Source organism: Corvus cornix, chromosome 5, assembly GCF_000738735.6.
Source record: "Corvus cornix cornix isolate S_Up_H32 chromosome 5, ASM73873v5, whole genome shotgun sequence".
In the NCBI taxonomy this organism is placed as follows: Eukaryota; Metazoa; Chordata; class Aves; order Passeriformes; family Corvidae; genus Corvus; species Corvus cornix.
The window spans coordinates 26,900,587-26,913,379 of record NC_046335.1 but is presented as its reverse complement, the minus strand read 5'-3'; the positions used below and the strand labels follow the sequence as shown (position 1 = coordinate 26,913,379).

Here is a 12,793-nt window from a genome sequence, read left to right as displayed (position 1 = left end):
TGCAGAGTTATGGACCTATAAGTTGTTTAAATTCCCTAATAGTTTCTAAATTAGAAAAATACCTCGGGTAATGGTGTGAATATCAGGATGGACTCTTTCATTCAGTGAGTAGCTGTGGGCAAAAAAGATAACGATATGATAGGAAGCATAATCACTGGAGTGGAGTGTGCAAGTGTGTGTGTGCATAATTAAGGTGTACTGTTCAATGTTTACCATGAAAGGCTGATGGAATTATGATGACTCTGTAATGTGTGGTAAAACAAAGTAATAATGAGAAGCTTGGGGAACCTCTGCTTCCTAAGTCCTTTCCTCTTTTTCCCTTTTCCCCCACCCCTTAAAGAAAGACTTGTAAGTGATGTGGTAATTTACCTTAGATAAGAAGTGAGGGGAAATGGATTCAAAGTTTATAAAATATAAATGTTAAAAGGGAAAGAATGTTGGAAGATTAAGTTCTTATCATATACAGGAGTGTGTTACACCATGAAATTAAAAGATCAGGATTCAGTTACAAAGGCTTAATTTTTATTTATTTATTTTTTTTTCTCCCTGCAGAGTATTTTTAGTGTGTTGTTGCTTACCACAGTTAAGTTGTTAAGCCTAAACTGTGAAGACAGTTTTTAAAACCATAAATGTTGTGGGTACCACAGAATTTAGGTTTTTGATTATTATTTAAAAAACTGTATAAATAACAACAGTCTAATAGAGATCAGTGAGAGAATAATTTTGGGTACATTATTCAACAAATATCTGCCATCAGAGTTTTGTTATCCTACAATGTCATTTCCTCTGATTCATATTAAATGGAATAGTGGACTCTAGACAACTGACATTTTGTGTTTTGGTAGTCCTATATCCCTGTTACGGTTAATGTGTTAACTTTTTAGGCACTTAAGAATTGTATTCCTACTTTTGGTTTCTGAATTAGTAGTTATAACTGGTTCTGCTTTGCTCTATGGTATATAAACTTGCTTTTAATTATTTATTTTTCTTCCTCTTCTAAGGATTGTGTACTGAAGGCCTGTACCGTGTTAGTGGGAATAAAACAGATCAAGACAACATTCAAAAACAGTTTGATCAAGGTAATCAGAAATTTTATTATTTAAAGCCAAAACAGAACATGAATTCTCCATGGATTTATCACAGTGCAATATGAAAGGATTGCACTTTCAAATCAACTTCCATAGCACTGAGTACTTAATGCTCTGGTGGGTTGTATTGGTATAGTCCAGGTTATTACCAGTGAAACTCCAAGGATGGGAAGGGAATCTTGTTGCAGCTGGATTAAGTGCTATTAAAATATTATCTAAGTGGTATTTGAAGGTTTTAAAGAGTTTGAGTGCAGTCGTAGCTGCTCCTTGTGTTAGCAGTTCATCAGTCCTAGGCATTAAGGCGTTCACTTCTGCTTCTTATGCCCCAAAGATAGTAATTCTTGATATTTACTGGAGTGAAAGGTCTCTTGAATAATACACATTAACAATTAAGTCTGGATAATTTCTAACACAGCCTTTGTCACTGTAGAATATAGTGAAATGTGATTGGTGGGTTAGGCTGTTCACTTTGGTGTATTTGTTTTTTAAAATGATAACTCTTATTAAAAATTCTTGGATGTTAATAATGAAGTTGAGCCTGTGAAAAATAGTAAAATATCTCCTAGATGTTAAAGAAAATAAATGTACTATTTCTTTATGCCTTGCTTTGCTGTTTAGCAGCATTTGGGAAATAGAATTTATAACTCCTTACTGGGCAAAATTGATTAATCGGAAGCCAGTTAAATGACAAATACAGAAACATTCAAGTCTTCATTGAGAATTAGACAACTTTATTTTTCTGATCTTCTACTGTTTTGTAATACTGTCAGAGTTTGTCATATTTGATTCCTTGTCGGTCGGTGTGATAGCAACTTATCAATATATTTGCCTTTTCATGCCTTATTTAATAACCATTTGGCAAAATTTTAGTTTTCAGTGTTTTGAATAAATTCTTGTTTTCATAAAGTATTATAAGGAATGATAACAGTAGGTTTTACTTACACTGCTATTTAATTTTTCAAATTTTGTTTCGCAGATCATAATATCAGTCTAGAATCAATGGGAGTAACAGTGAATGCCGTGGCTGGGGCTCTTAAAGCTTTTTTTGCAGATCTGCCAGATCCATTAGTTCCTTACTCTTTGCATCAAGAGTTGTTAGAAACATCAAGTAAGTACTAAACAGCCTTTTCTTTATTTGTGTTATTTCCATTGCCCTTATTGCTATTTTTACTTCATTGTAAGTTGAAAGGACTATCTGCACTGAATATTTTTTAAATTGCTTAGATATGTGCATTTTTTAATATTCTTTAAACTTAGAAGAACTATATGATGAGATGAATGTAATACATTTTTTCTTCAGAATGAATTTGGCTTATTTCTCCTTTTCCTAGAAAATTTAATTGGGAGAAATCTACTTTTTTCCGTTTTTTGTTAAGTGATGAAAATGATGAAAGCTCTTGGAGCGGCTTTGCAGTTCTTAACAGGAAAAAACCTCTTGAATTCATGAAGTCCTACATTCAAAGTAGGCTTTAAAAATCAGACACATCTATGGGATATTATGGTAATTCTCTAATTCTCTTAGATTTTTTTCAGATTCTTTTTTGAGCTCTTATAAAAGATGCTTAGTTTTGTTTGCCTTGCAAACATTTTCAGACATTTCATAGTATTCCTATCTTTGAAGTTAATGTCTTGTGTTGGCAGCAGGCTGTTCCACAACATGACCACCACACTTTTTACAGAATACAACTGTGACATACAGTATTCCAAAGTATTTTTTGTTCAAAACATGGAAACACTAGTATAAGCCTAAGGCTGGGGCCTGGGCTTGAGTCATATATAGCCCATTAGAAATTTTGTATTTTTTGATGATATCTGTAGATACCTGTTTCTGGTGTTTTTACTGTACATTTCAGGCATATTGCTTGTTTAATGTAATTACCTTAGTTTTATTTTTTCTTAAAAGTATAGCAGTTAAATTCCAGTCAAAGCATAAAGTAGCTTAGAATATAAGTGGAATTACTGTTTTAAAATCCCATTAATACTGCTTTAAATTTATATTTGGGATATACTGGACTGTATTTAACATTTTTTCTATGACATTAGGATAGATCAAATTTCTTTTTAGCAATGCGACCTTGTATTCCTTTTTATGATATGAATCATCATTGATGAGAAGTGTATTCTGCAGAATGTATGGATCCACAGCATTAGTTGCTGGGTTTTTTAAAATAAAATTGTTACTTTATTTCATATTCCTTTCCTACATGTTGGTTATTTCCTGTTTGAAGCATGAATAATGTCCTTTGGTCCTGTGAAAAATCTCTGCTCTTCTTTAAACAGTATATTTAAAATAGCTGCACTAGCCCTATTAGTAATTATTTTCTTATTTGAGTAACTGTGAAGTTTAAGATACTCTTAAGCTCATGTGAATGTCTTTCTGTCATAATGTTTTGAAAGCAGAGGGAACTCTTAACAAGAAATGACCCTGTCACATTGTTATTCTACAGGCCAGCAGTAAGCTAGTGAAGTTCAGTTACTTGCTGAACACATAAATAATTCTGCTTAAATTCAGAAAAATATTTTTGTGCTTAGTTAAACTCTATCATAAAAAAGTTACTCTGTGGAAATAGGAATTTTATTAAATATTTTCTCACTTGATATTTCTCTGTGGGTATCTTATCTGTACTGTTATACTAGGGAAAAGACTTAGCAACACTTTATTCAGTATGTCTTTCTAGATGTGTCAGAAAATGTCACTTATTTCTATAGAAATCATGGATAAGACAGAACGGCTACACGAGTTAAAAGAAATTGTGAAGAAATTCCACCCAGTGAACTATGATGTCTTCAGATACATAATAACACATCTAAACAGGTTTAGTATTTTTCAATTTCATTTAAGTTGTAATAATTGCAAAAAAGATTGTGTTTTTAACAATGAAATATCTACTAGAATTGAAAATGTGGAAAAATAAATTAGGAGTTACAGTTGATTATTAAAGCCTTGTAGATTTGTTTCTCACATTTTACCGATATATTTATCTGGCATCATTGCTACTATAAAGCTATAAGAATGATTGCTCTACATAAAAAAAGCTTGAAAGAATAACTGCACCTAATAATAACAACGTACCTAATTACAACTATTACAGACACCCCCACCCCCCCCCCCAGGAAATAATAGCCATTAAAATTATAGACTAATCTAGGTTTTAAGGAATTTGAGTCATTTGGCCTCCTCCCCCTGTCCCCCTCCTGCCAAAATATCAAAATCTAAAATATAGAGCCCAAACCTTGTGCTGAATAGTAAAACGTAGAACAAATCTGTAAGTAACAGTAACTTGGTTACATTTGCTTCTTAAATTTTGCTTCTTGCATAAAAATTTAGTGTTTTTATCTTTAAAAGTTATTTCCATATTTACTAAAATAGTATTAATGGATGTATATCACATCATAATCTGAGCCTTTACATATACAATATTGTCATAAAAAAAGAGAGAAAAAGACTAGCTTACTTGTGCTTCTTATGAAATTATTCTCTGGAATCCACAGAATGAGATAAACAGTATTGTTGTTGAGGTTCAGGGAGAGATTGATCTTTGGAGATTGTTTTGTTCAACACCATTGCTTTGACAGAGTCAATTACAACAGATTACCCAGGATGGTGTCCAGTTTGGTTTTCAGTATCTCCGGGAAGTGAGACTCCAATTTCTCAGAACAACTTGTTCAGTGCTCAGTCACCCTCACAGTAAAGAAGTGTTTTCATATGCTAAGAGAATTTCCTGTGGATATTTGTGCCTGCTGCCTTTTGTCCTATGCTGAACACCACTCCAAAGAGTCTCAATTCATCATCTTTACATCCTCCTATCAGATGCTTAAAACCAATGATAAGACTTTCCCTGGCCTTATCCAGGCTAAGCAGTATTAACATTCTTGGCTTTTCCTCATTTGAGGAATCTTGGATCTCTTAGTGATCTTCTTTGTCCCTTCATTGGGCTCACTCCAGTAGTATGTTTATATGTCTGTTGTGCTGGAGAGTCCAGAGCTGGATCCCAGACTCCAGATATGGCCTTTGCAGTGCTGAGCGGAGGGGAAAGATCACCTCCCTAGATCTGCTGGCAGCACTCCTAATGCAGCCTTGGGTGCTGTTGGCCTTCTCTGCCACAGGGTCACCTGGCTGACTCATGCTCAGTTTGTTGTCCATCAGGACTTTTTCGTCTCTCTCTCTGCGCTGTTACTTTTCAGCCAGGCAGTTTTGTGTATACACGCATATGTAAGCTTTTCATGACATATAATTGTTCTGGACTACTCTCTGTGTGTTTGTGTTTATGCAGGTATTTGTAATGATCTAACTGTGCTTGTATTATGGAGGTAGAAATAAGAACCTTTAACTTCCCTACTTAGTCAACAGGGAGAGTGTGGGTAGTCTGTTGCAGTTTGGAAGGAGTCTTTTTTCATGGAATGTGTAAGATTTTAGAATTTAGGTGCCTACTTTTACACTTCTCTCCATCACATATACAACTTGCTTAACGTTTATAAAGTCATCCATTTTCCTTTTCAGGGAAATGGATCAATTTTTCCATTGTAGTCTTGTCCAATACAAATTCAGCCCTAAAATAGATTAAACCATATCAATGAACAAATACCCATATTAGAGAACTTCATGATGTGCTTGCAAGTATCTAAAGTAAAACTAAATGTGTCTGACTTGACTTGGTTATTAGTTACCTGAAATGTTTTGTTAATTCTTAATCAACCTGATAAAAATTTTTGTGGAAGAATGGCAGTCTTGGAATTGTCAAAAGTCTTCATCTGGTCACCTATTTGTGTAGCACAGCTGAATGTACAATGTCAAGTACCTGGATTGCTGCAAGTAAAAGCGCTAAACATAATTTTAAAAATCCCTGAATAGGTTCTAATGCATGCATATCTACAAACAAATGAAACATATTAATCATGGAATTCACTGGAGAACATAAGTGATGTATGCTGGCCTTTACTTTCTGGTCTGGTCCACTCTATTAATTGGTGATTTACATTACAGGTTGCTAGTAACAACATGATCTTTTCTTAAAGAAAGGCTGTCATTTTTTGTCTCATTTGCAGTGTCAGGTAGTTGCATTCCATTCAGCAAGAAATCTGCTTCAATGTAAGCAATTGCATATATAGAAAGAGGTGGATACAGCTGTGTACAGGATCTTAAAGGCTACTTGCAGCTAAACTCTTGACAGTCTGTATTTATTTTTAAGAGATTAATTTGTCGTAAATTACTGCTGGTATATAATTAAAATGGAAATGTTGTTTGCCAAATGAATTGCTCATTTAATGAGGTAAAGCAGTCTTCTACATGATGAAAGAGCTCTCATCACAAGCTAATGTTTTAGATGCTTTGTTTTTACATCCTATGTCATTACACTAAAATGTGTGCTATTGTTGTATAGTTAGTAATGGTTGATTGATAATATTTTGGTGTGTCTACAAGCACAAGACCTGGTTATTGAAACAAAAAAATGTAAGTATTGTCCACATCGTATGAGACCAGTAAGCATAAGAATTCAGTAAATGGCAACAGTGAGATGAATTTTTCATTAGTGTTATAAGCACCTCTCTGAGCATTTCAGGTAATTGTGGTTGATTAACTGTAAGCAGAAGCGAGCTTTTAAAACAGGATAGTATTGGATTGAAATTGGCTTTTTTGATACTGGTTGTGTTTTATGCACGTTTTTTGGTGACAAGATCCTTTATACATAAGGACTAATATGGCATAATATACTTCTGAAGTCTGGGAAAGCACCAGTGTACAGCTTTTGAAGTCTGATCAGAGTGGGTTTACAGTCTGAATTTCCTGAGACTTGGCAGTGGAGGAAGTGGGCAAGATCAGGAGAGACACTCGTCATTTTTCATTTTGAGTGAACATAGAAGGTAAATGAGCATTTGCTGAGCACTTAGAAGAGGATTCTGAAGTAGTTTGGGAAAGTTTGGTAGGAGATAGCATAGAGGTTTGGTAGGGTTTTGCTTACTCTTAGAAACTACAAAGGTAAAGTTGAAGCACAGGAGGGTATACAGTTGATTGTTGATTTTGTTTAATCTGATAGTGAGCTGTTGTTGGGGACGAGGTGCAATGCCTTTCTGTTTATTCTGACCTCTAGCCATAGGTTCCCATTGCTTCATTTATTGGGTGTAATGATTGTGGAGATACAGCATGTTAATAATAATGCTAAGCAAAATGTAGCTTACATTTATTCTTTTATCTGTAAATTAATTTAAAATGTAATTTTTTAGCAAAGAGATTATGAACGTTACTGCCATTCAGAAATAGTATCCAAATGTCCTTTCGACCAAACTTACTCAAAACAGATTGAGAGGCAGTGTTTGTATACCTTCACACTATTTTTTATGCTTTATAGTTACCAGGATACATGCATTGTAAATGAGTGGAAATATTTTCTTATAGTGTTAATTCTAGTGTTTACTATGACTTTCACAGCTTTTGAATCTATGGGCTACAGCCAGCTGTCAGAATTTCTTGTGGGCTGCTCTTGTTAATCATCAAAATTGTAACTGACAAATTTCTGAAGTTTTATTTTCTATTTCTACAGGACAATTGTAGGTCTATTGCCTTTGTGATGTGTACTGTAATATAGAAAATGCATGTTGCCAGCTGAATGCGTATCTTAGGTGTTTTTCAGATGTATTAACACATGCTTTTTAATGTATCTCTCAGTAATTACTTCTTGATAAAATTGTGATGTTGGTTTAGAATGCAGAATATTTTAGAAAACAAAATATCCAGGCTCTTTGTAGCCTATTACTCTGAAAAGCATTTGTTTTTTCTGAGGAGGCATTTACTTGTAGGTGATAAATTTGGTAACAGGATGGTTTGTTATTCTTTGGATGTTTGTTTTTGGTTTTTTTTTGTAATACTATTGCAATAATGAATTCAGATAAGTGAATAACTTGTTTCAGTTTGTTTATTATTGTCAGTTCAAAATGCTGGTGGAATGTTGAATTTCTTTCTTGATTAAAAGCTTAATCAGATTTATATTAGTTAACTATCCAAATCTGGAAACAGCATGGTTTCTGAATTTTCTTCTGCATAATTGCATAAAGTATTCCAGCACAATTGTTTTAATGGATTGCTGGAGGAAAGGAGCAAAAATCTTGAGATTGTTTAGTAATGATGCCTACAGTTAGAGCGTGATGAGAATATTTCTAGTCGATTGCATACTGGTTTTAATTCACGCTGTGTGTATCATTCTCATTTCAGGGTTAGTCAGCAATATAAGACCAACTTTATGACTGCTGATAACTTATCGATTTGTTTCTGGCCTACTTTGATGAGACCTGATTTTGAAAACAGAGAGTTTCTTTCTACCACCAAAATCCACCAGTCGGTTATAGAGACCTTCATTCAACAATGTCAGTTTTTCTTTTACAACGGGGAGATTGTAGAAGCACCTAACCCAGTGGCTTGTCAGCCACCGCCTTCCAACCCAGTGCAGATGGTGGAACCCATGGTACCCCTGCAGCTGCCACCCCCGCTGCAGCCTCAGCTGATACAGTCGCAGTTACCAGCAGACCCTCTCGGTATTATATAGACAGAAGATGATTGCAGGCAGCCTGGCGCTGGACAGTAGAGACAAGCTATAGACATGCATGTTTCAGGATACAGTAATGTACTTCATATTTATGAAAAATAATTCCCATCCAGCTGATTGGACATCTTTTTGTTATATCCCGTACTGTGCTCCTCATTTGTACACGCTGCAGATAAAAACTATGTGATAAGCATGACTGGAGAGGTTTAATTTTTAAAAGCAAAAAATAGCTATAAAGTACAAAGCTGCTGCTGCATGATACCTTATTGCAATCACTATATCATTCCTGTGACGGTTTGTCACAATATATTGTGAATAAAATTTTTCTATAGAAATGAAATGATTAAAAAAAATTACATTTATGAAACATTCAGTGCTTACAGCCTGCTTTATGGCTGGTTTTTGTTATTTAACATGCTATTTTTGGCAATTTGCTTCACATTCAAGCATTCTGTGTAAACAACTAAAGCCCAGCTATAGTTCATTTTGTAATCTCCTGGCTACTTATGTGACTTTATGCTTAGGGTGGTTTATGGAAGAATGCAAAATGCACTGTTGAGAATTTTACGATCCTTCACCATCCATCTTTACTTATAAGTAAACCTGTGGACAGTTTAAGGGTGGGTGAACTTGCTTATTATTTCTTATAGCACAATACCAAGGACATGCTTGTTGTAAAAGTGAGTTTCAAATATTGTACAAAAATTTTGATGTTGCCTACTTATTTCTTTATGTTCCATTACTGAACTAAACATTTTGTAAAACTGTTAATTCTGTAAACAGCTGCATGTTTAAAAGATCATTGACGGTCTTGTAAACTTAATCTAATATATTTTAGATATTTTAATTTTTCCCACTTGGGAATACATGTAGTGTTTAGAAAATAGTTCATGACATTTTCGTATAAGGTTATATAACTTTTCATACATAAACATGATTTTTGTTGTAGTAAAATTCTCTAAACCAAACAATGTTTTAATCTAGGACTTCAATTAATCTATTCTTTAAATCTATTTTTATGTGACCCTCTAAAGATATACAAAAATGCATTGCTAATACATAGCAATAAATACTTTGGGTACTGACAATTAACCTCTTTGGAGTGTGTATATATAAAATCACATAAACTTGTATTCATATTTTTTTCCTGTGGTATGTTGTACTAAAATTTCAAATGACTCTCTTTTTTTCACTATATTTTTAAATTATCTTTTTTTTTCATTTATTTTACTTTTATATTGGTACCAATTTTGCTGTAAAAGAATGCTGCTTAATTTAAACAAATCTTTTGGTTAAATATTTTGATAGTGGTAAAAAAATTAGAAGGTTACAAATTGTAGCAAAGGGGAGACCATAGATAAACACTACCTGTGAGACTTTTCACAGCAGCTTTTTTTCTTTCATGCTCAAAATGTACCTTTTTAGGTCTGCAAAGAAGAAAGTTTATTTCTCATTCAGCTGCTAGAATGTTTTGTGTAGTTTTAAAAAAAAAAGCTTTATGATGGTCACTGTTGTAATCTTCACTTATAACAAGATTTAAGATCGTCTTGTATGTATTATAGTAAATAGATGATTTTGAGAATTAAGGCTTTTATTAAGAGATTGATTTGCTCCATTTCCCCAAAATAAAAATTGCCTTTCCCACTTATGTCCTAGGTATTGTACTTCTAATGACTTGGATTATCATTCTAGATTACTAAGATACCATAAACCTGGCTGCTGTTTGAAGTACATGTATATTATAAATTATCTTGATATTGTGTTATATTCTTGCAAGTAATTATCTTTTTTAAGAAAACATAAAAAAGAAAAGTCAACCCTATTCCTATTGCAAAGCACACAGGAGCTAATAGTCCAATAAAGTCTGTCCTGTAAATTGTAGCATTTCTAACTTGTTCTACTTTACCTGTTGTCTATATAGCTTTTATTTATAGTTTTCAGTCTAATCTTGGCATGTTTAGCAAAGAAAATGAAACTTCAAGAGTTTTTATAAACTATTTCTAGGTTGCTAAAGAATTTATTTTTCTACTGTATATGGCATAGACAAAGCATCACCTGTACAGGAAACAAGTGTATTTCTAATAGAAGTAAGCTTAAAAATAAATGCCAGTCATATCCATATTTAAAAATTCCATCTATAAAGTATCTCCAGTCTTCGTAATGTGAATTACATTTTAAACTTTCGATAAATTGCAAGTTTTTTGCCATAATACTTAACTAATCTTTGAATACTAATTTTTAAAATACTTTACATTCCATTTTCATGATGAACTTTCATGCTGAACTTTTGATCAGCAGTATTTGCAGTATCATTTCTTCGTGTATGATGTTACGGCTAAATCACCATTATTTTTAAGAATCTTTACACTGACATTCAGCCAAATATGGAAGTGTTATTACATTTACTGGATAAACATAGAGAAATAAGAAAGCGTGGCATGCGGCACCTGGTTGTCGCATGGACGAGTCCCTGCATACTGTTTGCATTATGGAAGTGTTGTATGCAGGAATGTGGATATGTGTGTATGTGTAATAGATACACTTTGAGGTTTTTTATCTGTTTGTGTGTTTATGCAGACGTGCATGCACATACACCCACATAGTAAAGTTTTTAAAATATACTAGGAAATTAAACTGTGGTTATTAAAGATTTATAATAGAGCTTTCTCTAATATTATTTTTATTAGTGCTATAAAATGAGGAAGCATGTCAGTTTATCCAAATTCCTCATACTTTGGCTCATGTAGTCCCTTCTAGTTTTAATGAAAATCCAAACAATAATAACTATATTTTTTAATGTGAGCATTTTTACCGTAATATCTATCTTGATGAATATACAAATGTATATTACTTGATCGAGCCATCTCAGTGACACTTTATGGAGTAGTTTCTTTTTTATGTTATAATGATATAGACATACTGCAGTGTATTGTCTTTCACTGTTTCAGCAATTCTAAAATCCCAGACCTGAGTTACAAAAGTGCCATTTTAAGTAATGCTTAACAGGTTATTTCAAAATTCCTTACCCTTCATGATCTTGTGGAATTTAAACTCATATAGTGTAAATAGATTGCAGATGTCAACTTAAGTGAAAAGAAACTTTGTTGTTGTTGTATGTTTTCTCCTTTATTTGAATCCTGGTTGCTAGGAATTTATAGGTATGTCTCTTTTTAGTTGCTGGAGTTTAGCTTCCCATATTTATGATAAACATAGAAAAACTATCAATTGGAGATTAAAAAATGAGCCATAGTTTATGTGCTTCTTTCATTTTTTTTTTTCAGTAATTGTGATGCTGTTTGTCAATTGCAAAAATTGCACACATTTAAAAAAAAATTCAAGTCAAAATTTTGTTCTTTGTTTATAATGTAATCTTTTATTGCTACATCAGGAGAATACTGCAGTGAATTAAATATCAGTGAAGCTTATTCTGTATAAAAGATGCAACGAATAAAATAATAAGATGCTTACTGTGTATAATGTTCAGTTTAGTTGCCTACTAAATTTTTAAAGGCAGAAGCACCCCACCTTTCACAGACACAGAAATGAAATCTAGCAGTAAATCTTGCTAAAGTGAGTGCAGTGTGTGTTTTAAGTTTTTCTTGGGTGGGAGGCTTTCTCTCATGGGTCTCTTAAATTTATTTTTCCTGTGGAATTTTAAAACCTGAATTAACAGCGGTGGGCTTTTAAGGTCAGCTTTAAGTCATCAGAGTTGTACATTACTGGTCATAATTCTGCTAATGATATGGGATAAATGCAGCTTTGATAGTAGTACTGGTTTTAGTTCTCATGTTTGCAGTGTCTTTGCTTGCTTTGTTTCTTCAGAACATCTTGAGTATATGGCTGCTGCAGAAGTAACTGCACAACCTTCCTGACACTCTTCAAATCTGAACACTGTTCAGGTTTTATTATACTTATTATATATATACATATCTATATATATTTATATATATATCATAACACATTCAGATACTGGAGCACTTTAATCTCAAATAGGATTCATCTTGCACACTGAGTAAATTACGTGTAAATCTCAGTTATTTGGATTGCTGTATCAAAACACAGCTCTACTGAATCTGACTGAAGTATAATGTGCTGTTCAGACTCAAGTTTCTGAGAGTAGCTAACCAGAAAACCAAAGTGTAACATCAGTGTTCACTTGTGTCAAAT

General features: G+C 33.3%; 1 protein-coding gene across 4 annotated transcripts in view; it reads left to right on the top strand.

The window, feature by feature from the left end:
• Window positions 1-12,098, top strand: part of ARHGAP5 (Rho GTPase activating protein 5) — a 47,767-nt gene extending 35,669 nt beyond the window's left edge. For 3 of the 4 annotated variants that reach the window (XM_039551889.1, XM_039551891.1, XM_039551890.1), the window contains 4 exons: window positions 1,002-1,079; window positions 2,065-2,196; window positions 3,798-3,903; window positions 8,296-12,098. In XM_039551889.1, the coding sequence (XP_039407823.1) occupies window positions 1,002-1,079; window positions 2,065-2,196; window positions 3,798-3,903; window positions 8,296-8,626 (647 nt within the window). In that variant the 3' untranslated portion in view covers window positions 8,627-12,098. The remainder of the gene's footprint in view (window positions 1-1,001; window positions 1,080-2,064; window positions 2,197-3,797; window positions 3,904-8,295) is intronic. The other variant, XM_039551892.1, reaches the window with a different exon arrangement.
• The last annotated feature ends 695 nt before the right edge of the window (window positions 12,099-12,793 follow it).